Source organism: Varroa destructor, unplaced genomic scaffold (genome assembly GCF_002443255.2).
Source record: "Varroa destructor unplaced genomic scaffold, Vdes_3.0 BEIS01000004.1, whole genome shotgun sequence".
NCBI classification, from domain to species: Eukaryota; Metazoa; Arthropoda; class Arachnida; order Mesostigmata; family Varroidae; genus Varroa; species Varroa destructor.
In genome coordinates, this window is record NW_019211457.1 from 46320303 (window position 1) to 46348289 (window position 27987).

General features: G+C 39.7%; 1 protein-coding gene and 1 long non-coding RNA gene across 10 annotated transcripts in view; one reads left to right on the forward strand and one right to left on the reverse strand.

The window, feature by feature from the left end:
* Positions 1 to 11690: 11690 nt before the first annotated feature.
* Positions 11691 to 27591, reverse strand: LOC147756280 (uncharacterized). Of its 2 annotated transcripts, none has more exons than XR_015327349.1 (4): positions 26825 to 27591; positions 15355 to 15451; positions 13530 to 13607; positions 11691 to 11825 (listed from the first exon to the last, which is right to left on the reverse strand). It is a non-coding gene; the product is annotated as an uncharacterized LOC147756280 (long non-coding RNA). The 2 variants fall into 2 exon arrangements; XR_015327350.1 differs by lacking the exon at positions 26825 to 27591 and adding an exon at positions 15705 to 15867.
* LOC111248926 (proton myo-inositol cotransporter-like) overlaps positions 22367 to 27987 on the forward strand; it is a 90948-nt gene continuing 85327 nt past the window's right edge. Inside the window, exons 1-2 of one of the 8 annotated variants that reach the window (XM_086988413.1) lie at positions 22367 to 23644; positions 23908 to 23969. In XM_086988413.1, coding sequence (XP_086844539.1) covers positions 23933 to 23969 — 37 coding nt within the window. In that variant the 5' untranslated portion in view covers positions 22367 to 23644; positions 23908 to 23932. Of the gene's footprint in view, positions 23970 to 27987 lie in introns of all 8 variants that reach the window. The other 7 variants (XM_086988412.1, XM_086988411.1, XM_086988414.1 and 4 more) reach the window with 7 other exon arrangements.

Genomic DNA, 27987 nt, shown 5'->3' on the forward strand with positions numbered 1-27987 from the left:
AAAGGTAAGCAATGCAAGGCTGACTGCAAAAAGGCAGAACCCAGAAATTCTTTTTGGGCTATCGAGACTAGGGAGCTAGTTAAGCTAGAGGGAGACATCAAGAAACTGCTCTTTAAAAGGGTCTGTATTGATAAAGCTTTTATTGACAATCGTAATTTCTGGGTAGCTCACAATTAATTCCTGTGTTTATTGTGACACATGACCAGAGTAAACCAATTCTGTGCATAACGATTGTATTAGTACCAAACTGACACTTCAGGAAGATAGGATAACTCTCTTAATTACCGCACATGCATGTGCATACATGGTCGCCCTAAACCAGTGGCCGTTTTCTGTGTCCTAAGACCGTTACGTGCGATGAGCCAATTGATTATATCGAATAGGGCTAATGACATTGACCTGGAGATGCTTATTAAGACGGACCCTCATGTGACGTATATGACCATTTGTAAGGCAGGCTTCTTAAGGTCGACAGCAATTTCTGTCCAGGATTAGATGAGCCATGGATTTATCTGTGAAGCAAATTATGTGCCTAAAATTTAAGTTTACAATTTTTGTGACAACACGAAGAGGCTGGCGACATCGACACTACATAACACCATGAAGTGACACACAGTAAAAACCTTCGAAAAGTGAAGCTAGCGTAACAGAAAACTGTCAAAATGTGGACTCCTCATAAAATAATGTAGCAGTGAAGTTTGCCATGACTCTTAGAGCGCCCTGTGTTCTATTCTAACACGTGGTTAGAACAAGAGGTTCTACTCAAATATATTTTGTATCATTAGCAAAGCAACACGTCTAGCTATCTTTGTCTTACAAGTTACTTACTAAGCCTTAATACTCATTACAATACAACGAGTAAGTAATTAACTAACTTCGAAATAGATTATTAAGCAAATTAATATAGTTGTAATCGACTCACCAAGAATATAAACAGTCTCTTCTCTCTTCTACGTTACAGTCAAGGTAACTAACTTACCGCCAACGCTTAAGTTAAATATATAGCGTATCGGGTACATAGAACCTTGCTACGTAGCCACGTAGCAGAAGCAGGAGGACTAACTACACACGTCTATTGGTAAAAATCACGTGCAGTGTGAGTTGGCGTCCCGTAAGCCTCAATAATCCTGTGACTGAAAAGGGAGTCGCCGAAAAAGTTAAAGCAGGGTTAAAGTACACGATTTAAAATGGCGAAATGCGGTGCGTTCTAACGTCGGCTTTTGTCAGTGCCGTATATAGGTCGATTGGCATTGCTAGTGAGTCAGAGTCAGCTGCTATATATCTGTAGTCTCTAAATATTAGTATATGGATGATATTTGCCCAAAAGCAGGCACACCGACACGTCATCTATTGTTCCTCAGGCAATTCAGAAATCACTTCTGAACGCACTACTGATGTTATGTGGTGATGCCGCCCAAGGGGTCATCAGATACGAAGGGCACCCGGACGATTCTATGAGGACCAGGAGTGTAATTCATTTTTGTATTTAATCAGTCAGTAGGGTTTTTTAAGCTCATGTCGTCCAGATAACCTTCGGCTTTGTACGATCTTTCTCACATATTAATGCGTTCTTATATTAAATGTCGGAAACTTTAGGACCAATGAATATGGCTAAGCAGTTGCAAAAGGAACCCTATCTATTGTACCTTGACACTTCAGCACTATGATAATGGCCATCAAATTTACAAACAATTGCGAAATATTTCAGCTTATTATAGTTATTAACATTGCATTATCTACATTTCCTGAGCTTCTGTCTGTCTGTTTTTTTTTTTTTTTTTTAGCTAAAATAGAAATAACATCGATTTAAGTGATTCTACCCATTTCATTATGAACACTTCGCTGGCCGACTCCCAAGCGGAAACTGGTGGTCATAACAAAATCCTTACATCGTTGGATTTGAGGGTTTAGTTAAGACAGCAAAATGGAGAAACCAAACGATTGATAAAAATCGGTTATGTTGTTGACGATCAATAATGATCAAAGTAAAGAAATGCAAAAAAATACCTGTTAGTTCTTTCATCACAACACGATGTCCAACACGAACAGTCCTTTGAAAAGGAGAACGGTTGACAGTTGATGATTGAACGAGAAATCTATAGCGTTTATCAGCTAAATTGGCAATCGAACGATTCTGCATTGTAACCCCGAACCTATTTTACTATACCGGTAACAAACAGTTCAGGAACGGTAATCCTCATTGAATTCCTTATTCGAAAGATAACGCTCTCAGTTTCTCATAATAAAAAAAAAAAAAAAAAGCATAAATAAATTTTTCAAGCAATATCATACACATGCAAACATGTGTCAAACACTGAGCGCCACCTGTTGTATAATATATGAATGTAGCCTGGCAGTTCAGTTATTTATACTATTGTTGTTGCTATCTTTATGCTGTTGTTACGAAGCATCGAAGTATTGGCTCTTACACCTTTGCCTACTTGTCAATAAACGACACACTTTACGGATAATATGGTCAATTCCCTCGCCGTACTACCAGTCATAGCTAAAAGCTGCAGTAGAAATTTTGGAACTTATCTCTAGAAGTTTAAAATAGTTGGGCCATCTCTGCGCTACCGGACTTTTTGGCTCTTCTATTTATATAGTTCTCACTGCTCTAGGCAGTTGTCAGCAGCTACCACTATCGTCGTCCACCTTTGTCCCAAACCGTTGGACCTACTCGGTTCGTCAACATTCGGAATAGTCGGAAAATAGGCCGAACTAATCCAGGAAGACAGAACAAGTGGGCACACAGACAGACATTCCCAAAGAACGGATTCCGGCACGCACCTTCTCCTCTCTGAATACGTTATCTTCTCGACAGATTCAGATGGCGCTTGTGATCTGAGGAAGTCATATCTGACAAATAATATGCCTACAAGTATTTCCGCTTATAATTTATAGTTTTTTTTCTTTGAAAGTACAGCATCATTTGTCTTCCGTTTTGTAGTGGCTAAAAGACTAGTCTATGTTCTTCTACGCATCTGAGAGATACTAGCGAGTTGGCCTTGTTCCTATATAAAAAAAAGCTGTAATTTCTAATAAAGCACACCAAATGTCAATATTAAAGGATGCTCTTATTTAAATTTGTCGAAAAATGCTAGTACGTGTGTGTGTTAGGACGCATATAGAAAAGTTCCAGATGAACCCTATGCACAGATGCACGTGACTAAAATCAATGAAAACGTGCCCCTTTGTTCTGAGCCAAGCATAATACAATACTAATATACCAATGCCTTGTCTATTACAGAGGAATATATATTATATATATATATATATATATATATAAAAAACGAATAACTTGCTGGTTTCTATCGTTTCCCATTTCTTTTTTACAGGAATCAAAGCACGCCGCATAGTTAACGCCAATGCCTTTATGGTTATTGACAGCGTCTGCGATTGTTATCTGGAACCTGCCTGCTGATGATAGTTGAACCTTAGGCGCGTGTAAGACTTGCAGAATTCTCCTTAAAGACTTACTTAAATAGCCTAAAGAAGAACGTTCTTCGACCAGATTAGAAAACCATCGAGCATACTAGATACTTGAAGACCCTTGTGTGAATAATGAGAGTTAAATAACTTCGAAGTTTTAGTATAACTTAATAATAATGCCACACGGATCTAACTGTATCATCAGTAGTTGCGTTGGCACCGACTACTTCGTAATATTGCCGGGAGCGCTATATTTGTAGAAAGGTATCCATTGCAACTCAAAGCCAGAAGATAACATTGCAGTCATAACAACTTCAAGACTCAAGCAAATACACTCATCGTACGCAGATGCATGATGTATGATTGTTAAATAATAGGCAAGGATATAATTTAGGTGTGTCTTGTCTACAGTAATTACGGAACAGAAAAAGCAATTATAGAAAAACTAAAATTATTAGAAGTACGCCCTAAGAGAAACAACTTAAGTACTGATAGATGATAAGACCTAACAAGAGATTACCATATACTTCTACAATATGAATAATGTAAATTTGTGGTCCGGATCTTTATCAAGTTCGCAGAGTAAATAAGTTGGACATCCGGTTAATGATCTATTTCTTTAACCTTATTCATTGCTTTTTATGTTATCTTAAATTGCATCGACAGCGCTCTTGTGTACGCGTATACATATATATGTATATACTTATACCGACAGTCAGCAAACCGGCATTATTATACCAATTATTTGCTCAGTTCCTAATACTTCAAGAACAAAACTCTATATCTGGAGAAGATAACGATCGCAGCTTCTTGTTCCTAAACACATCGCTATGCTCAGTCAACCTCTGCGTTTTGAACGGTACCGCCATTAAGCATTTTGCCTGACGGACGGTTGGCTTGCTCCCTCGGCCATTACGAAACGAACCGTGTGTCGATACTTGTGTTTGAACCCAGACGACAGCCTGTCTCTAAGCTTAGCAGGCAAATACCTTTTCACTAACGTTTAGACCACGGGGACATTATACGCAACGTAAAGCTAAACTGAGCACATAGAAACACTAGGGCCGTCAAAAGTGCACCCTTTCGACTAGTTGTCCGGCCACTAGCCTATCAGGTTCACTTCATTCAGGCCTTCAGGCGCATTAGCTGATTTTCGTCCATATTTCACTGGCAAACTTTTTGTTCATACCATAATGAGTTTTTGGATTTTTCTTGAAATAACTTTTTCCTACTGCCAAGAGCATGAATGAGAACTATTCTTCTACATATACTGCATCCCTTTTATATAGCTTCATTGATTAAATTAAATTAATCCTCGAATAATTATGAATATGTCAAACAAAGCCCTCTAAGGGATTACCGCTACATCTTTCAACTCGCTTACTAAAAAATAAATCATTTTTTTAGCGAGAATAAATACCAAACATAAAATTTCGTCTAACCAATATTCTGCATGCTGTTGTCATAACTTCAAAGCCACGAAAATTCTCATTTACTATTTTTTGCATTGATACTTATTGCTTCGTGATTTCATGGACTTGCGTACCTTGATCAACGATCATATTCAGAACATAATAACTTCGTCATCCTCAAGTTCCTCATTGTATGGTAGACACTAGAATGCATACACGCTTATTCCTTAGGTCGACTTTCCCTAAATAGGCATCGAACTTTCCAATAACTTAGCTTCCGCTGCGCGAAATTCAAAGACGTCGCCTAATAGCGTCCACTGTATTACTCGTAATCGGCCCTAAACTTTCCGACAATAAATGTCTAAGAACCATAGCGCTCAGAGGTTATTATCCTAATTGAAGATACCGTTTCCAGTGCATTAGGAATTATGCGACAGGCCACTGCCAGTCTAACTTACGTCTGAGCTTATGTGAAGCTCAGCAAAAAAACACGACCGTACCTGATGCTAGCAGTTTCACAAAACAGACACTCTGTACCCAATTATACAGGGCAATTGAAAATGCACCACACGATTGTAAACAAGACGAATATTATTTTTTAGTCCTTATAATGCTTTTATGAATCACTTAGGTGGACAACATCTCGTTTTAACCTTAAGTGATAACTAATTTCGGTCGAACGTAATTGTTTATCTGTTTCAAGTAAAAAAATCCAATGTGTAGAAAGTGCGAATTGTAACTTCATGGGAAAAAGCAACTCAATTCATCTCGACACTGTTGATATCCTTCGCATCTGAGGATTTTCTCGCAGCTATCTTAGCAATTCAGGTTAAGTTATGTGTTTTGGAAGTTGAGTCTCACACAGTTGAAACTGTTCACTGGAGTTTTCGATGTTTACTTGTAAAACATAGAATCGTCCAGTTATGTTTGTGGGGCACATGGGGCACAAACGCTCCGCTTAAACTAGAAAATAGATTCGAATCAGATACGTACGCAATAATCGTACGGTTTCTTCACATCGTGAGCATTACGGAACAAGGCTCTACCAATATGATTCGGCAAGAAATTTCAAGAAAATCGAACCATGCATCTGTCGTTATATATAATGCAAGTGTCCTTATATACCATTGAAGGAGCCTATAATGAGATAAGTACATATACATATATAAATATATAGGAGACTATTTGAAGTAGTCGTTTAAACTAGAATTCAGTTGACATTGCTTATAAAAAAAGGGACACTATTTCAACACGGTGCGCTCACTTCACGACATTTTTTATAAGTAGGTTTACTAACCGTCAGAGAACGTGTGTATGAGCTAGTCATCTCTTTCTGGCTTATTTGGCCGGTCGGATACTCTATATATTGACTAGTCGCAAAAGTGTTGGCCGTTTTTCTGCTTAGGCCTCTTTAAGGGCACATATGTCAGACAATGTGAATTGCTGCCATATTTACAAGCTAACATCTGGCATTACTATATAGATAATAGAGCACTTTGAAGTTTTGGCGAAAACTTACTATTCTTTATAATTTTATTACTATAACAAGACAAATGACTGGCCAGGCTAATAAAAAAAAAATATGCGTTGTTTATAATCAAGATACGCTACTGAAAGGAAGAGCCCAAGGATGGTTCTGTGTCTTTCGTTTTGGACACTTCGTCGTGGAAAATGTACCTCGTAGTAATCGACTAATTGATGATATGATCGTGAAAGTTGGTCAAGACCAACATGTGAGTAGCCGTAATATCGGTAACCGTCTCCACGGATCAGTTCTGAATGATTTGGAGAAAATCGGTCATAAAAATAGCACGATGTTTGGCTGTTACGTAAGCCGACGCAGAGGAGTTACTCTACCGTATTTCCGTCTGCTAAACTCTCCAGAAATGTAACGAAATTAAGCGGTCATTTTTAAACGGTCGATTAGAAGCGATGAAAAATGGATCACATCTGAAAGTAACGTGCAAATAAAAAAAAAAAAAAAAAACTCTCTGTAGCAAAATTTACGCTGACAGCAAAGAAGGTGATCGTGTGTGTCTGCTGCAACCGGAGGGAAATTGCTACGCCTTGGTCGAACGATTGATTCAAAGCTTTACTTCAACAGGTAACAAGATTATAAGCAGCCATTAAAAAAAAAAAACCTAGCGGAAATAGCGAACAACAAATGCGTCGTCCTCTGCCATGGTAATGCCAACCTATACCTTTAGCTACCTGGAAGGAAGGATTAGGAAAATTTGGATGGGAAATTTTAATGCATTTGCCATGAAGCGCAGCAACAGACTATCATCCATTTCGATCTGGGCAGGATTTTCTCGGTGGTGTTAATTTAGATTGAGTGGAGGGATGCAAAAATTATTTTCCATAATTTCTCGCTCGGAAATGACGAAGTTCTATAGTGGTGAAATTACAGTGTTACCAGAGAAGGTGATATAAGGTCTTCGATTAATATGGCGCTTGTGTAATTTAGTAATACAATATTATAAAATAGAGAAAAAAAAATTGGCTGAATGTGCGTCTAAAACGGTCAATAATTTTTATTTCGAAATTAGTCTATGTTTTAAGTACGTCTTTATTAAAGCTTCAATTACTATCTTAAGTGTCGTCCAATTTGTTTTTATCTCATTTCTGTTTTAATTTATTTTAAATATTTTTGCTTTATAACGTTGTATCGTCACTTCCGCTATCGCATTGGACAATATTTCAATTAACTTATCTTAATTATAATAATCTGAATAAAAAGTGTCTTCATTAAAAAGAACAAGCAACTATTTTATATCCTATACCTAATCCAGTCAGTTTATTGGAAACAAATTAAAGTTGCGAAAAACGGAAAGTAAAAACGAAATTGTTTTTAATTAGTCACTAGGAGGGAGACAGGATTCAAAGAGTCCCAGATTTCCTGTGTACGCTAGCTGACGTGATTACAGGGATAAAACTTCGAGATCAGCCAGAGAAATAAGAGGACGTTAGATTTCGTACGGTCCAGTATAGTATGATAGGTTTTCTTCCGTTACAGACGTAGAGAAATCAATGGAAACGCTAGGAGCAATTAAATTTTTACACGTCTTTTTTTTTACGCGTTCGTGTCGTAGCTTATTTTCTTTGTTCATTATCATACACCGCAGCCTTTCAGAGCTGTCGATACTCTATTGCTATCTTGCTTTGGAATCGATTCTTGCGCCACCTATCCGCTTCTGTCATTTTCGTTGAAACAGAAGCGTCAATCTCGACAAAAAAAATATAACAATATATGATTTAAATTTATTATCAATAATTACTTCTTACCTACAGTCTACTTCGTTAATCCAATTAATGTTTTTACGATCAATGTTATTTTGCTTACTTCGTTTAATAAGAGTACTTTATAGATGATGTCGAAACATTTGCTGTGTTCAGTTGTATTATATATTCCGTTGAGACTCTGAAGCAATGGTATTCCAAGAATATAGTCTGTCTACACATATTAGGGTATTGACACCACAAGATGCTCAAGCAACTTGACTAGCTCGACACTTCACTGCTTCTATTTACGTTCAATTGCAGTACGTTTATTAAATAGACATCATGCTTTCCATTGCTTCGTGCAACGGCAAAACCTCGACGCTCGGAGACATAATCTGCTTTAGTTCTTCGTTTATTTATCTAGATGACAGAAGGATTGTCAGTAGCACACATAGAGCTTCTGTGTAGCTATATTTGTTTTGTATTTAGTTATTTATATACAGTACTCTACAGTTGTTTTTTTATAAGTTATAACTTGACAATCGTGTTAACTATAAGCCGGTCGAAACATAATCGATAGCGCGAGAGTATACTCGTCTTTACCACACAGTCATCTTTGTTCACCGTTTTCTACCACTCGAACGGGGTACAGCCGAAGCCCGATCCAACCCCGTTTCTATAGGAAACGCGCCAGGAAGATTAGTTTAGGGCCTCCTAAGGAAATACGGCCAGTACCGTCACAACCAAGACGGTTTCTCGTACAGCGCGCTTCCTCTCAACGTTCAATCTGCGCCTCCTCTAACCACCCGACTGCTCGATATATGCATGTATGTATTTCGCTCACAGGCGATAGGCGACTAACACTTTAGCACATTGCCACCAACAGTCACCACTGACTACATTATGGTAGTCTTGGGTCTTGTGCTAAAGACCCGCAGTAGTTGCTGACGCCAAAGACGAAAAGGAAGAGCACTACCAGACGAGGCTGCATGCCGAGCATCGTTGACCGACCGCGTGGATTGACAGAACCGAGATCGCATCTACTGCGCTGTTGAACCGCAGTTACCGCAACAGCGGGGGCCGAAAAACGTGAGGTACCTTGAGAAGGTCAGAAATAAACAGTGCACAGTTACGGTAGCGCTAATGTATATATATATATGTCTATACATATGTATATATAGGCGATTTTCTGCCTGAAGACTGGTGCTCACGTAGAAATGATACATGATTATAAGCGAACCAGCAAAACTGGGAAATTCGAATATCTTTACGCCACCAATATAGGCTTGTGAGAAACACATATTAGAGCGTTGATCGAGCCAAGTAGCAAGCAACAGAAGGAAAATCGACTGACAAGTCGATCCAAGAACCCAGTAGACATATCTATCCCGCAAATCACTAGCAGCCTTGACTTTTGCCAACCACGACAAGTCGACCAACTAAGCGAGCGAGATGCGAAGAGATTCGAACGGGACCGATTGCCAATCAACTACTCACGAAGGACGAAGAGAAAGAAGATTAAAAGCAGTCAGAACCAGTGAAGAGTGGAGAAGAACAAACGGCTAAACAGGCAAATTAAGGGTCAGACTTATGGTTAGCCATGAGAAGCCTGTTCCTGAGGGGCGCCTTAGTTGAACGGTGTTTCTCGCGGTATAAACAGCGCTCTAAGGCACCGTTCTGTGATGTGAGCATCCACTACACGCTACATGGATAATGAGGAGATCATGACGGGTAATAATGCCAAAAGACCCTTAGCTCTATATTTGTGTTCTTCTTTTGGGCTGGCAGTGCTGTTGATTCGAACAGAAAGAGGGAGCGGCTCAGGCCTGGTGGAGTAAGAGGAAAGGCCCAAGGTGCTGACACAAAGTAAGTGCAAGCAAACAGGGTGTGAGAACGCTCGTGCTGGCTGCAGGGCAGTAAATGAAGATTCCAATTATTGTGTAGATGTGACCGGGCCACGAAGGTAAAAAGGAAAATGCGCTCCACATCCCGTTAAGGATCCGGTCTGGGTCTGCTTCGGCTTGAGTGATATTTTACCTTATTGAAACAACGGTAAAGTTTGTCTTCCTGTTAGACAATTACCGGGTAGAAGTGATGTGTAATTTCTCAATCTCTGGCTGATTAACGAAACTGACAATGGATGAATGTTTTGCAGGTGTTTAATTGCTAATCATACCCGTTAAATAGACTTATCATGGTCAAAGTTACCATTTAAGTTAATGCGACCAGCATGCTCCCTTTTTCTCTGCGTGAGAAATAGTTATTTGGTTAAACCAGCTTATTTGGTAATTCGATTTTGTTAAAACTAGAGTCAATTACGTAAAAGTATCTCTAGTCAAGCAAGAATAAAATATTAATAACATTTATAAGTTCATGGTAAAATAGTACGCTAGATCCAGGAAATTGTCTCCTATTATTGTTACTTTGGCGACCAATTTCTACACTAATAAGTGGAACTTATCATGAGAATTCTAGGTCTGTTTATGGGCTTCATGCCGTCATTTTGCGACTCACAGCTGTACGAACAGTCACTGTTCATGGTTACATATATTGAACGACGATATATAACTTATCTTTTCTGTTCGACGCTAACCCTCTTATCATATTTGCTGAATGTGTAGTGTTGTCGAAAACTTAAATTTGCATCATCGGTAATAGTAGATCTACCAAAAGATGTAGATCTTGACCCATGTTCAGGAAATGTTTTTAAATTGATCCGAGTGAAACATACGCGATATTAGCGTTTGAAGTTACATCTATTCCTTGTAGTTCGTAAAATACAGCGCCTGTTATTTGCTTAGGTAGCGTTTGCCAATTGTTTCTTTAAAAACATTACACTGATAGACGTGCGAATGCTGAATTGAGAGATACGATGAGCACAGCCTTGCCTCAACACGGTCCTTATGAGGCTTTCGATGTGGTATCAGGGGATATAGAGAGCTGCTCGGAGGGCACATGACTATGTTCAAGTAAATCAAAAATATCACATGACGCGCTGTTACATACAAAAGCCTCGAATGCAGAATCTTCCTCTTCTTTACCCACCGCTATACCTGTACAAGTGTGCAGAGCATCACGGATGTTACTGTCAATCACAGCGCCTCTCAAGGAGTAGCTGTAGGAGTAACCTGTTTTCTGAAGATCCATTAGCCTTGTGAAACTGTCAGCTTTGACCAAGCGCTTTTTGCCAAAGCTTACCATGCTACAACCAACAAACGAGGGTCGAAATGGGGATATGATTGGATAAACGACAAAGGAAACTCGCTAACAAACGGCTATAAGGGTGACAGCAGTAATAGCGTGGGGCGTTAGCAGGCGAAAAAATATCGACGCTTCAACGAAGCACATTGCAGAAATGGTAACGGTTCGGGAGACAGCGCACCTGACACCTGGCCTCATCGAGCATCGATTGCCGTTTCGGTACACACGTTAGATATATGGACGGAACATGCAGAATACGCACGTCAAGCGAGAGGCAAATTCGGGTTTGAAACACGTTTCGCCTCGACAAGGGCCGCTAACAACGCGAAGGGCAGTGACCTTAATCCTATAAGCAATTCTACTCACTTCTTTTACTCTGGAACTTTATTATATAAATTATTATATATAAAAGATCATATAAAATCGATGTATATTGCAGAAAGTGGCATTGGCCATCGCAGGTTTTGGGCGCAGTGAAAAGACATGCATAGGAGACTCGTTCGTAATCGATCCGGAGCATTATCGATAGCTTCCAACTGGCCTTCAAAATCTTCATTCCTGTTTTAAACAAGTATTATTATTATTGCGTCTCCGAAATCAATTGACTGAAATTATCGCTTAAAAACTACTTCATTGGAACATCAAGCATCATAGCCATAGCGTTTCGCTGACCTATCCCAAACTTCGTTTATTGCATTTTAATCAGACGGTCGTGGTACTGCTTGATCTATTTATTCATACCATTATTTTTTTGTACAAAATACAAATCTGAAAGTAAAATTTCTGGACATTATTGCAAAACGAAGGAGTATTATTAACTAACACTAATTTGTTATTTATTGAATAGGTCGAAATTCCTATAAGTTGCAGAGAGGAGCTGTTGAGTAACTTCATAGGTTGTTCCATTTTTATAATGCGGTATTCGTCACTTGCACGTGATCTTTGGCCTTAGGATGCCATTGTTTCTAAATGAGCGTCGCGCATGATTTAATTATGTAGGCTGACGCATAGACATATGAAGCAAACTTTATACTTAGACTATTCGTTATTATGTATATCGTAATGGAAAACGTTTCCTGCATAGGTTCAAGCAGTCCATAGGGCAAATTCGTTGAAAAGCTATTTCTAAACACTTCCCGTTCTACGACTATTCGTGCCACGATCCATTGGTGCGTGCCGTAGCACTGTGCAAGAGATCTTTGAGGACTATTGCAAAAATACACAACCTTCTGTTTGGCAATCTTGCCACCGCGTGATAGCTTAGTGGCTAACGTATTCTCGTGCCAATATCAGGGGCAAGTTGTAGCTTAAATTCAAACCCAAAAATACATGTCCAGTTTCGTGACGGGAACCAGCCGTGTCAGGGAACTTCTAACTCGGATACCGAATGTCGAACTCGAAACACAGAAACGCAATATTATAACGGAAATTATAGTTTGAATTATTAATTATGAATTTGCTCTTTAAATTATTTCTAGTCACATAACCAATTTAAATATCCAATTTTATTCCGTTTGCAGATCCTTTGACGCCTTTATCAAGCACAAATGTTAACCGATATAGAGGCTATCCTAGAACGTTTAGTCGAAGAGTTTCATGCGAAACAGTGGCATATTGATTGATCATTAGTTAGATCGAAATCGGAGTTCATGTCCTTCATGGGACCTTTTTTAACACGGCAGAGTGAGGCGCCGCTCATTCTATGCATAGCATAGCTTCACATGAAAGCATCTAAAACCATCTATGCCTATAAACAAGCGGTCATCGCTGGTTGAAATTTCAGCCTTGCTAAACAATATGCTGTATCGAAGAAAAACCCAGGTAAATTCAGCACGATCCACAAAATGGACAACCACTAAGCTATGTACGTCTAGTACATAGGGAAAGATACTTCATAATATGAGCCTCTCTTTAGGGGGCTTCGGGCGGGGGATTAAAGCGGGTCCAATTATGCTGTGGGCCGCTTCGTGAATAACTCCCGTTAATACCTTGCGGTTCAGATATGGCGTAGTTCAGTATACAGAGAGCAGAGGCTAAGAGTCAACCGCAGGTTAAAGAAAATCAATAATTACGCCACCCACTGTAACAGAGTTATCTGCGTTTCAGCAGTATGCATGTCTAATTGGATATAGCATGACAGCTAGCCGATACTTAAAGAGCAACTCAAGCCGTACTTAGTGTGTCTTGCTTCTGAACCTCGAGGTACATAGGGGTTATATGGTATGAACCTATTGCCTACAAGCACGCAGGCGTCTCACCTACCTGTGCAGTCCCCGGGGCCATTGCAACAAAGTTCAGCTTAACTTCGGGGCTTGAACGTGTGATAAGCTGAAATTCAGTCTAAAATAAAGTGCAAAGACGTATATTTAGGACCAGTGAAGTGACCGTGGCGGGCTTACTTGGCGTTTTATTACAAGAAAAGCAACTTTAAACATGACTGTTTAGTTTAATCCTATAGAGCTAACATTGAGCGGGAACAAGTGTTTCGCAGCCTCATTCCCACGTATTGTACATCTAGGACACTATATCACAACGCGAATTATGTATTCGAATTAACGCCCATAACTAAACTCAAGGGTTGGATTGGATTCTATGAGACGGTAGCGTGGTAACGTGTGGGTCAGTCAGTAAATTTAGGACCACGTGGCATGATCTAAGCTCGAAACGGATTTCTCTCCATGTTGATAAGGGCCATCCACTTGTAGCAATGCTTAGTAGCAGTAGCACAAAACGCACAACCTGAATCTTATCATAAGCTCAGCTGCTAATCCTGCCAAAACACACAAACTAAACGAAAACGTGAAGGGACCTAAATAGAAGAATTGTATACTTCAGTACACAGTTTGCGTTTGTTTCTTGTACATCTACGCAGATGAGTGTCGTAATGTGAGCGCCGCTAAAGAAAGTCTAGCGAGCGGCTAAATATATTGGCAATTATCAGTCAATAGCCTTGATAACTACATTAAAGCTACTTCACTCATTATAGAATCGTCTCGTTAAAGAACGTGACTCAAACGAGGGTATACTCGAGAGATTCGAAGGTTCGAAAGCTTCCTACATCATACAAGTGGTATCTCTCGTAGAAAGATGTCATTCTTAGCTTCATTTGTTTGTTATTACTTATCTACTAGCGCAAACTGTGACCAGGACGATCTAATGCAGAATCAGAAAGTGTTGTGCTGTTTTTCGTCGTGATTTTATCATGTGAAGGATAATATTAGGAAGCTTGTTCGGGCCTTCATATGACGGTGCGAAATGTTGATTCCGCTAAATTTAGCGATAGTCGATACGTTCAGGAAATTTACACCAACGATTATGATCAATATCTGCAATAACACGTCTGCATAAAGTATTTACGTACCATTTGAGCGTTACGAAAATATTTACACGTTTTTTTTTCTTTAGATTTCCCTTTGTGGATTGTAAAATAATGGAATTGAATTTGTCATCGTTTAAACCGCATGTCTGTACGCAATACTGTGGTCGGTTCGACCTGACTTGTTCGCCTCATTTCAGCTTCTGCTTATGAGAATACTCTCTGATCACGCAGAATCTGATCTTATGGTTAGGTCTCTGCAAATTTTCCAGGTCTATTTTAACAGACGCTTGCATACCTTAAACTAAAGTTGCATTGTGCAGAGCTGTACATGAAACGGATCGGAGCTCGCTGTGCTTCTGTATACTTTTTACGGCGTCCATATTTCATATAAACTTTGCTCATTCTATCGGCTCCATCAATTCCATTATCTCCAGTCATAAAAAAGCAACTACCATCTGTATTTCTGAGAGTCGAGGCTTAGTCATATATTTAAGTTTATAAAACAAACTCAAATCGCGTCTAAAAGAAACCCCTTACTAATATATTCAATTTTGCAATCTGACTTGTAATTAATCACATGAAAACAAATGTTTTTCCTCTACATAATGGATTTATTCAGCCTTTCGTACATCTAACTGTGGAACTTAGTTCTGCACTCCTTTTTCGAAACGTTCCTAATTTATCATAATCAGAAGATTCTCAAAATATTAGGACTCATCTAAGGAACTGATTAATTGTACGGGACTGATATATGGATGTGCTTCTTACCTGTCGCTTCGGTAGTTCACGGACACAGATTCTCTGAGAAAAGATCGCGCCGGCTCAAGTAAATAGGTAGGTAAACTAGACCGAGTTCGGTTTGGGCCTAGAAGCAAAATTAGAGCATTCAGTTTAAAGGGTTCTCTAAAAGAATTGTTGAATCGCCATAGAACCTGCTAGAAGGATTTGTATCAGTTGTATACCACAAACAGTAGACAGAGACATGTAGTGTGTTATCATTCTTATTATGGTACAGAACTGGCTACATTTATCAAAAGTCATTGGATTTATAAAAATAACGTTGGAAAAAGGTTACTTTAGTTCACTATATGCATATGATTTGGAGAAAAACACTAGACTTAAAACCAAGCTCCTTAGGTCCGAAACCTTCCCTCCAGACCATCGTAGATTATTGACCCCTGGTAGGGTTTTGACTCAAAAGACTGGTGCAGGTTTGAAAAGATAATTGTTCTACAATCTATAAGGCCAACTCGTACACGAACGATATCGTGGAGAGGATCTTACACTCGAAAGAGATAGTGAGAAAGGTTTATCGTATCAAATTTTTAGGCAGAAAATGGCTTACTGGGCTTACTGGCTTATGGCTTTACTGGGGTGTCAGTGTTGGTATTTTACCAAGAACTATGTCTCGCCTTGCCCGACCTATATTTACTATATAAACTTGAACACTTAGTGTAACTAACAATGCTTGAGACAATGATGCAGTTTTTAACCTGATTTATAAAAGTTCCAAATAAAAAACAAACGCAGCCCAGCAGCATCCACTGTCAGATAATGCAGTAAGCGCCGAAACTCCACCTACCGTACACTCTGTTCGTTTAAGCCATTTTTAGACCTGCGGCCTGTACTTTTAAACTGAAATACTAGGAGATAATGTTGGAACTTTGTCGACAAGCGCTTAAAAACAATTCTCATCCCTATAACTAAAATGATGCCTATGAACTGGATGATCTTCAATTTCCGCTCATTGGTAAGTGAAATATACCGAATTGAAACTCTTGGCTTACGGCACTGACCGTATGGCTCCCACGTTCCGCCTAGTACGAAAATCCAACGCGACCTAAACGTGTTAACAAGTCGTTCTAAAATGAGACAACTTGCAGACCATTTGTCACCTTCAGTAGACGATTCTGCCTGGTAAACTCCGGTCGGTTATCAACTAACGGATATCTATATTATGTAAGAACTGAATTTTTTCGATGCATCACAAATGTGACTCGGTGCAGGTGGCCTTATCTCATTGGGGCGTAATGGGCAGGCGCAGATACGATTTTCGAAAACGCTATTTTGAGCCGGTCGACCCGATAACGAGAGCTATACCAGTTCATACAAATGGCACAGTAAAATATATTTGGCGAAAAGATCCACTCGACTATATACAAGAGAGCAATCTTGTAGAACTAGGCAGAACAACATATAGAGATAAAACAATCATCGTACGTCATATAGTGAACGCATCGAACGACCTTTAAGTGATAGTTGAAAACACACAAAAAATGGCCAGAGTTCGGGCAAAAACACCGCTAGTATTCTCAATTCTAAGCTATAACGCTGTTTCGTTCGCTCCTTACAATTGCAAAATTTAGATTGCACATATCATTTTTTTTTTGTTACTTACTTAGTAATTGTGACCCGGTATATACTTCTTCTATATCGCGAAAAAGTGTAGATAATATTTATATCGGTGTTCTTGTTATTGATTGCCAATGTGTCTGCATTAGCAAATTGTTTAGCTTTCAAACACATTTAAATCAAATCCTATTTATGTCATATATTTTTATATATTAAGAGAGGAAGTATAATAAAAATTATTATTCTTATTATTTGCTGTCACTTCTCCTGTGTATAGCACCGTGTCGACGTGCCTCTCATGACGACTGCCTATCGGACGAATACCTTCCTTCGTCGGTGCATAATCTGAAAGCTGTATTGCTTCGTCTTCTGATCAACCGGAGGCTCTACTATGAGCATTTACTCCAGGTAACAGCTCCAAGGCAGATGCTAGATGCTGTCTTCATATATTTTCTAGACGACCAATCAACGAGTCTGCAGACAAATACCATCGTACCTCTAGAATATCACGAAAAAAACACGTCTGCCCGCTCGGATTTGAAGTACTGCTTGTTGAACATAGATGTTTCTCGGTGTTAATTTTGATTTTTCATTGATCACATACGTTAATTTATGACCCTGAGAGTGTCAATAAAACATATTAGGCATTTGGGAAGTGGTAACTAACAATTTTAGGGAACAATATTTTATTTAATGTGAAATAAACCACCGGCAGCAGTTTCGACGGACTGGTCTGAGTAGGTATTTCTTTATGTGTAAATTTGACGGCATGAGAGAACCAAACGCTATATTTTCTGCTATTTAAGCTCATTCGTAAAAGCAAAAAATAATATCAGTGGAGAACATTATGGCGGCTAAGTACAGGAGTATAACGTATCAACGCCGACCGGTTAGATAACATCGCACGCTCGCATGTGTGCTTATGCCTATGTGCACACCCGGATTTAATAAACAATCGTGCTGCCTAGCGCGTGCAAACGTCAGCCAATGCCTCTTATGGCGTTATAATTGTTTCGGCACCAGCCCCATTCCATTCAAGCTAGCCTTATAATAATCCGAAGGGCGCACTCAACCGTTAATTGAAAATCAGCCGAAATCCCTACGATTAGTTTCATCGATCACGTCGAGCGATCGCGGTGAAGTAAATTCACTTCGAGACGATGTGGGCGTGACGCAAACGCCGATTACAGCAACATTTTTCCCTTTTTTGCGTTTATGTCCAATAGAAATGTCCAAAAATTTATCTACTGTATTTTCTATGATTTTTTTGGCAAAATTTAATGCTTATCTAACATGTCTTCCTCAAAAATATGTACGTTCGAGAATATCTCGCAACCGAATGCTAAGTTCGTAGAGTTCTATAGTCTGATGGTCTAGGAAACGCTGGATACTAATTTTATGGACTATTGTGCCCACATCTAAAGCATGTTTAGGGCAAAGTGTATGCCACAAGGCATCTATAGTCGTAGGAATTCTGGGAAGTCGTTGCGCTGGCTTCAAGGGGCCTGTAAGCGTTACGAATTATTTTAACAAGCACCCAGATAGAGTAAACAGCTGGAACGACAATCAAAAACAGAAAAACTCAAGACGTGCCCCAAGGGAACTGCGTGGCTGCTAGTTACAAATGGTTGTTTTGCTGTTTAAAGTATGGTTGCCGGTTTTAGGTTTGTTGAGGAGATGGATAATTATCATTCATTATAGGACGTCTAAAGATTTTCCCGTTATGTGTTGACCAATTCAGATCCGGTAAAAATTATGATCAATTTCGCTTATGACAATTATAGCTTGACTTCCGAGTCGCCCTATACACCTAGCAGGCATATTGTCTTGCGACGAAAAATACGTTGATCCTTGCGTCACACGGTATGAGCATCAGTTGTTATTAGCAAATTTTTGAGAGTATATTGAAATACAATTTGTTACCTTTACGTGCGTCTGCTCATAGTCTATGTATTTGCCGATCACTGCATTGGCGTTACGAAGCGTCAAAATCAGCCGATAAGACTGACCATTTCCTGACCAATAAACATTGCCATTTTGACTGACAGCTGGCGAAGTGGAATTTTGTAGTAGACAGATAGATAGATAGATAGATAGATAGATACACTCATTAAGAAACGAAATATAACTTTTTTACTTAACGATCCTCAAATGATAACAGTGTGGAGTAAGTTGTTGTAGCTGATCTATTATTAAGCTAGCAAAAGTTATAATTCGGCAGTCTATCGGTTTGCGACGACAACGGTTCTGGAATACATGTCTCAACACTTTTTTTTGTAGTATTTTATACAGACATAATGGGTTATTAGACGCACGTGAGCATACGAAACGGGCAGAATTTCTTGCAATCGTATCGGGTAAAGTAGATAAAAGGTGAACTCGAACTAATAGAAAAACCCATGAAGATCTTCAGCAACGACAAGATCAAACAACAAACTTACCTGCAACTTGAATAGAGTTATTTCTCTAAATTTGCCATTCGATTTAAAGGTTTATATAATAATACATATATCGAATTGGATAATGTTTAGACACAATTCTTTCTGTTATCGCTTAAACGTAACTAACTGTTTCCATAAGCTTATCGCAATATGGGAGTTACGCGGAGTGACCATGAAAGTTTTGAAAATCACACATACGTAAGTTCAGGACGCACACGTAAATTACGCCTCTCACTATCTAGCCACGTAGCTGCTGCTTAATCGAAGATTCTATAGATTGATAATGTATTTGAATGAGTTCAGCACCTAAACAAGCTTCAACAAATCGAACGTTTGAGACTGCCTACGTATGAGTGAGGCGGATGCGTCATAGCCTGGTTTAGCCAGAAGGAATAGACGGCATACCAATGATTTCAACGGTTGCTACAAGATTGCACTCTGTTCCATTGGCCGTGAAGCAACAATCAAGTTATATCTTTCAGTAGGGACAAATTTTTCGTTTAAATTTTTCAAAACTTTGTCTAAACGTTAGTATTTATCAAAGTACGAGCAGATTATCAGCTCTCACTTCAATGACTATGGGCAGCAAGAGACCATCTCACGTAACGACTACAAAGGCATTTTAATTGGCTAATTTTCGAGTATTGCAGTATTGTATAATATCTCTAGCTCATGCGTTAATTTTATAAAGTACTTATCAATTCGCAACAAACATCAGTGGACCTTAAACCTCAAATATGGCTGTGCCCCAGTCCCAAAATAGGAACAGTCAGTATGGACGGACCTCATCTGGCTAACGTTATTGACTGCAACTAGACGAAACCGATAGAAACCTTTTATTCTTGTGAAAAAAATCCAATTAATGGCAAATGCTCTGAATGTAGTACTTCTTTTTTTTTTTTTCGCTATTCAATCCTTCAGAATTGCTTCTACGGGGCCCTCTGACAGATCCTTACAGCACAGCTAAAGCAGCGGTTCGAAGGCGTGTTGTTGAGGAGATAGCTGACAGTCAACTATAGAAGGAGTTGTAGGTTGCAAAACCGATTTGTTTCAGGTCCTGCTGTTCTGACCATGAGGGAGAGATAATCAGTGAGAGAATACAAACGAAAATTATCTCTCACCCTTTATTTATTATTTATATATATATAGACGACATAATCGTTACTAGAGACAGAGGGAGAATAGTGCGCACAATGCTTTCAACTAGAATTGTCTAAGTGGGTTAGAACGGCAGGCTTCTGTCCTAAACTCTGCATAAAATCACTTTACTAAACGTTACGTACATCAATGAGTGTCGACTGAAACAGCTATGGACAAACAAAGTGGCGGCAGCTTCTTTTTTTACTAAAGTATCATTTCTGCTTGAGAGCAGCATGACTAAGCATACCACTGTGTATTGTACCCATGTTCTACGACCATGGTTTTCCTTTCAAGCTTAATGCAAATATAGAAAAATCTCAAACGCCGCTAGTATAGCCTTGATTGCTTGAGCCATGCGTGCACCTGGTCTCTCTAAACCGTGAACGACCAAGCTTGTTCTTTAAACACTCGATACGCTCATCTCTAAGTTGTCCGTTCTTAGTCATTCCGGATCGTTCCAACTTGTCCTTGCCCCATTCATATGGTAGTTCTCATCAACGAATATGGTGCTATCGTAGATCCCCGTCGTCTTCCACAGGGTGTTTTCCGCAGGCGGTCGCGGTTTCTCCACAGCCTACTAGCATTGACTCTGACGTTGCAGACGCTGAATAATTCAGCTTCCTTTTTCAATTTTCCACCCTTCGATTAAGCAGTAACAGATACCGCAATACTTACTTGTAATTGGTATTATCCTTGCGTTCATATGTCGTCAACGTCCACAACGACGAGCGTCGCACTATTTGGCGACCACACACATTACCACAGGTGAAGACACGCTTCTGAACCATTTGTTTACCTATGGTCGTCCAAGTTTCGTCGAGGGCTTGCCATTATTAATGGAAGCCCTAGGCAGAAACTACTTGAACGCAGTGTCTATAGCTAGCGATTACTGCATAGACATCGTTGGTCTGCTATTGACATAACGTAGTTAATTGGAGAAAGCAAGCGTGTGATTAAGACCTCCAGGGACACTAGGGACAGCGTGGTCTAATGGGCTAATATGTATTTCTGCCTATGGGGCCACCAGAACTATGAGAAATAAGAACGCTGGACGCGGCAGGTTCGAATCGTAGTTCTGACAGGTGATTATAAGAAGGTCTTTCGCTTTACGAAGTAAAGTCAAAAGGTTAAGATCAACAGAAGTTGATGATCTGTTTAGCCCTTCATCGGTTTGTCGAAGAAGCCCAGTATAAGTTCAGTACGGCCTCCTCTGGAGTAAGACAGAAAGGTCTATCTCTCTAATATCCCCTTGCCGCCCCCTCTATTTTGTCTCTCTTCGATCCCTTCTGATCAGTATTCACAAAGAATATATCATATAGCAGTTTATATTGTAATACGAGTGTTTCCGCCATCAGTCAACGGAAAACATTAAAATTGGCTACGTATGCACACACGATACCGCTAAAGATGGCGGATAAACAAATTGTTTTCTGCCAGGGCTATTTACCGTTTCTGCTCGCCTAGGTTGACGTTGAGAGTGCGTCAATAGGTATGTCGCCGATATCGCAACATTGTCTTGTGGGGTGTAGTGGCAACTCTCCTGACCACTACTAATGTTTGCATTAGCTTGCGTACGGGCAAGTGCTTTTATTGCTTTTGCTGCCTCGACTGTTCAGGTTGCCCCCTACCTGACTCGATCATATCTCTTACATAAGTCTCGCGATAGTGCCCTCTGTAGCCCCGTCCTAAGTTCAGACCGAGAGGAGCAAATTTGAATCAGTTGGACGCTCTCCTTATAATCATTCTTATGAGTAATTGAACGAGTGCGCCTAAGCGACTGTCGTTAAGTGGCTTGTATTGGAACACCACTTCAATGTGATAGCTCGTACGGGCTGCACTTGCCACTAGTATTTTCCTAAAGTACCGCGTAGGCTGTAAATCGCATCGAGAGAGGGAAGTAAAAAGATTCTATCACGCAGTAGTCTGCCATAGGCTGTTCTCCTATGAGGATATATATGTGGATATATATATAACTGGACAAGAAAGTTTCGCATTTCGGAATTTCCGGGTGCGACGATCGTCTACATATCGTGTATATTATGTAAGTACACGGGTTTGGCAGATAAGCTTCGTCAAGAGATGGTACCTGCTAGTAGCTTAAATGGATCGCCAACGTTCGTGAGAAAGCTATTGAACTCTTGAAGTATTCCGGACGATACGATAGTCGTAGGGCGTGAAGTGTCTATTTAAGAGATTGCTGTTACATGCATTGATACTGGATCCACGAATTACCATTCGGTTGACTAAGAATGTTCGTCTTACACTGGGAGATACAGCAAAGTCCACGACCTTGCAGCCTGATTAGCTAGTGCAATTATCGTGTTTATTTTCGCCCAGACTCTCGACCCAGAGATGCGGTTCGGGGTCATTCTTCGTCACTAATATCAGACGCCCCACAGTTTGTAGCAGTGTAGTCCACTCGACATAAGGATCCGATTTTCATACATGATCTTTTCGTCTGTTTCCTTCCATGTGTGTAGAAATATCCGACTGCGGGCATGCATCTATATGTGTAAGTGCGTCTGTGAACTGATGACACGAAGCGCCAGTTCGATCGTCATCTGTGATTGCCCCATACCGTTGCGACGCAATCGCATCTGTTCCTACTGCTACCGTCGATAGATACAACTATTTCCAAATGTACCAGGAATTCATCTGAATTTCACATGTCGTTTCCTCAGATCGGCCGGCTGCTACTGCTGGAAATGACACAATTTCTATAATTTTTAATTCGTTCTGTTTTTTGAGTGGGAGCTAACAAAATAGACAGAAACAGAAACAGCAAAAAAATACAAATCAGCAGACACACTTGACTGATTGAAAAGCACAGTGAGTGACCGATCGACTTCGCCAATTCTCTATCAGATGCTCGTTAGAAAATTGCGCACCCGCCAGCGCAATTAAAGACATCGTGTTGCCGTAAGGAAGCGCGAGATCATTCGCGTAGCCCTATAGAATAGCAGAAGCTGGAAGAGTAACCGGGAAACGCTGCCGAAATGAGAGAGGCTTGCAGAAGTGTTGAGGCTTATACGCATAAGTAGAAAAGAAGTAACCTTCTTCTGTACTTAACGACTCAACGATCGAGCGGCAAGCAAACGAACGCTAGTGATCTTCTCTTGAGATAGGTGCAGTGAAGCTTTCTCTTGCTAAGTACTTAGATACAGATAATAGTCTAGGTGATACTGTGCACTAACGGTTTGGACCATTTTATGATGTAGATCAACTTGGCATATAATAATATGAACCTACTCAATGAAGAGTACTTACAATAGACAATAATAGAAGAGATTTGTGAAGAAAATAGAAGACAGTGTTAACGGTGACTGGAATAGCAGAAAAGGTCATTCGATCCGGTATCAATAAAAGGATTGATTGCCCGTTCTTCCAGCAAAGCAGATAGATTGGCATACAAAATGCACGGACCTGTATCGACAACTCAGCACATCGCTGGTGAGCTTCGACTCTGCTATAGAATTTTCAACAATTTCTCTTTATCATAGCCTTTACTTGGTACCTTCTCAAACATGACCTATTACATGAAGCACGTATTTTTAAAATGCAGTGGCTGTTGATGTTCAGGAGTGAAAATGGGTGCTCTGTGGACTTATCCACAAGTACAATTGCCATATAGATATATATAACAGTAAACATTAACGTGGGATGTACTTCACAGGTGCACGAAAGCATACCATAGCTGAGGCCGAAAAAATGTTTGGCCTTTATCTAATACGCTTCATGTCTTCACCGTGTCTCTTTCCTCGCTCTAGTTGTTCAATTGAAGTTCTACAAAACTAATTTTATAGCCTACGTTTGCGACTCGAGGATATTTTCTTTTTAATTTTCGTTATATTCAACGGGTTAGTTCCTTGTTGATATCATTATTTTTCAAAACACCTCGTACCACGACGCCTGGACCCTTGACCTATTTCAATTTACAGCGAGTGCACATCTCTATCCGAACCACAATTGCCTATCTACGGTGTACATTCGAATCTTCGCTCTGCTAATGCCTCCGTGAAGAACTTGTTGCCTGTGATTATTTGTTGACCATTATAACTCAGAGTAGAGGAGCGCCTACTCTCGAATTTAGCACGATCGCATTTAAGTTTTAATTGCATCTGCATTTTCAATACAGATAAACATGAACACTTTCGAAGATGCCCCAGTCGTAGCGTGACCGTTTATGACTTCAACGGACCATGCTTTACGTCTACCCTAATCTTGACGTATGCGTGAGCGGACCTTTCAGGGAGAATCGTACGCACCAAACTAATTAAATGAGTCAGAACAAGCATGGCAAATACTAATTTCACTTTACCTAGTGCGCCTTAGCATTAACTTTAAAATCTAGAAGGAAAACAAAACCTAAATCAGTTACTGTACTTTACGAGTTTAAAATCTAGAAACTCGTAGAACACAATAAATTACTTACGTCCATATATAGTTTAGGACGCTCCTAAAGAATGCGTTCTATTGACCGGGACACGCAAAAAACGGTGAAAGAGTAACGATATGGCAGTTGTTCCCCCGTTCCCCAATGAAAAGTGTTAACGCGATAGGGTTCATCTACACAAGCAACTTGTGCGAGTTATCTTTTCCACGTATACGAACGCAAAAAAAAACTGCTCGATGTACTTCCTTTTGACGAAACCGCACAAACGAGCTACCCTAACCAGTTCTAATACTACCCTGTGTTCGTAAGATATGGCAAGGTTTTTAGATTTTGATTGGAAAACTATCGATCCGGCCATAAATAAATGTGCCTTGATCTTTATTTATAATCGGGCCACCAATCTAATTTGATTTCAGATACCAAGAGCAGCCAGCTATGGTCATTGGCGAAAAAAAAAACACTTTGTTTATTATGGCTTTGTGAAAGTTAAATTGATTAAAAATCAAAATGGAACGTCTGATACTGATGCGTAACGTGACGTTCGTTCGGATCGAACCCATATTCGCTTGTTCCTCATCGATACTGATCGTTTACCCTTCACAGAAATTTCGACAACTGGACACATTTGCACTCTGCGGTGGAAATTGTGTAGAATTGTTTACTCTAACGGTCTGATCACAGGATGAGTGAAGAGAAAATCCAACTTTCCCCGAGAACATTTTTATTCATACGTAACATTTTATAAAAAAGCACTCTTATTAAAATTTGTGCTTCGCTAGCTTGCTGGGCACTCCTTCCTTCGATGCAAATGTTGTCCAATTTTAACCGGTGCATGGCTAAGCTTAGAACAAGCCAAACTATAATTCAACTTGAATCATTAATGAACTTCTGTTTCTAATAAGAACAATTGTACCAGGCGGCAACTGCTGACCTTCTTGCGTCATAAACAACTCGTACTCAGACCGAAAAGATTAAAAGGCTTTATGTTTTCGAATCATCCAGAGTGTACGGCTCGCTGCAAAGATAAGGTGACTTTTCACTTTAAACTCGTTGTTTAGTTGATAAGATAAAATAAGAAAGATATCAATGATACATTCTTTATATTGTACTGGAAGTTTTTTTTTTAAAATTAATATTTCTTAATTCAAATCTACGACCCCACGCTGCTATAAAAAGGTGTTGGACTGAATTGTGCACGCTTCTTTCCTCTCTTGTATCTTATACATCATATAGTGTAGGGTTTTCGGGTGCTTTAGAGGAAAAGTGCTATTGATTTTACCATTTTGTTATTTAAGCGACGACTTTCACATAGTTTCAAATAGAAGTTAGCATTTCGAGTCTTCTTCACGGACATGTTGCACCCACGTTTTCATGCCGTATCGAAGAAGCACCTTGTATGTAATGGGCAGCTAAAAACTGGCGACAGTCACCCCATTGAGAGAGTATGGTTTGTTAGAGTGGGAGACATTATTGAAGGTACTACATTTAGCACAAGTTGGACAGCTCGAGAGCCTGTACGTTCCGGCCAACACAGTATAACTAGAATAGCGGCTGCTGAACATATAGAGAGAGTATGACGTTTTATAGTGATAACTATGATTTAGATTTCAACATTTGTTTTCATTAGCGCGGAACTGTGAGACGCTAAGGTTCGCGCGTACGTTTGTTGATTGTTTGCAAAAAAATTGAGTGCGGCATGAACGATGCCTTAATTATTTATTATAGGTAGTGAAGGGCATACCTAGTAAAGAACTATTATCTAATGTATCATGCAAATTAGTAAAAATACTTCATAAAATATCTATGTCACTTTGTACCGTGTCCATAACCTATATCGATTGGTTTAGGCTTATGAGAATAACTGACGAGATTAGTTTGTTTTCATTTTGGGTAATAGCTATCTTGGGCGTACTTTTCTAGACCGATATCTGTCCTATGGCCTGGATTGTCGTTCGAACCAACTACCGTGCTGAATTGTTACCAGTGCCCTTGGCCGTCGACTGCTTGCCTTGTCCAATGCGGCCTGCGTGGTCAATCCAAGCAATTCTTCAACGTCTGTTTTTCAAATACAGGACACACAATGTTATAGAAGCTTCGTTGACAAGCATGCTGGTGCTGACACCTGGTACAAGTCTAGCTAATATAGCATTAAATTAAAAAAGTAAAGAACTTCCTGCAGAATCATTAGGTAATTTTTAATAGGCTACTACACGCTCAGATTAGCACGCTCAGCACCCTTCTAACGTATACGTTATAGAACCCCTGTTTTTTGAGTTTTATGTCCAGTAGACATTCCGTCCTTCCGTCCATCGTTTTAGAGAATCTAATGCTGTACCCTAGAATCTTACAGGCCGTTAATCCAAGTTTAAAATATCGATAACTACTATCAACCTTGTCAACTCATCCAGTTACACGATATGAAACATGTACGACATAATAACTTACAACGATAATAACGGTTGTTGTTGATCATTGTTGTTATTACTGTAAAATTCAAACCATAATAGGCAACAAAAGTACAACGGAAAAGATGCATAGTCAACGAAGTTTCGATACTCAACAATCGATTGGTACCCTCGTTATATATAATGAACTCGTCGCCGGATATGGCTGTAGCTTACTGGCTTAATTTACGGAAGTTCACTGTATCAATTTCGATGAATAGGGCCAGGATTTAGGGCCTGGTCCTAAAATTACAGCTAACTGAAAAACTCCAATGTAATAGATGTGGTGCATACCCATACGTCTTGCCCATATTTCCTCCAAGGACAGCTGATTTGCTTTGATAAATGGAAAACAGATCTCAAATACTTAAAAAAAAAACCATAGAACATTTTAATCGAGTGCCGGAAAGAAAGAAAGAGCAGATGTCATTACCAACCTTTGTCGCATACGAATCTGTTGCTGGCATTCAATAGTATTCATCGTAATAATTTTCAAATAATACGCACCATAGGCATTTGCATTAAAACTAGCTGATCCTCTCGGGAGGGCAACGTTGACGCGCCCGTGTGACGTCTGGTTTCGCTAGAAAGAAGAATGGAAACCGTTCCTGGCCTGAATATGATGGTTCGG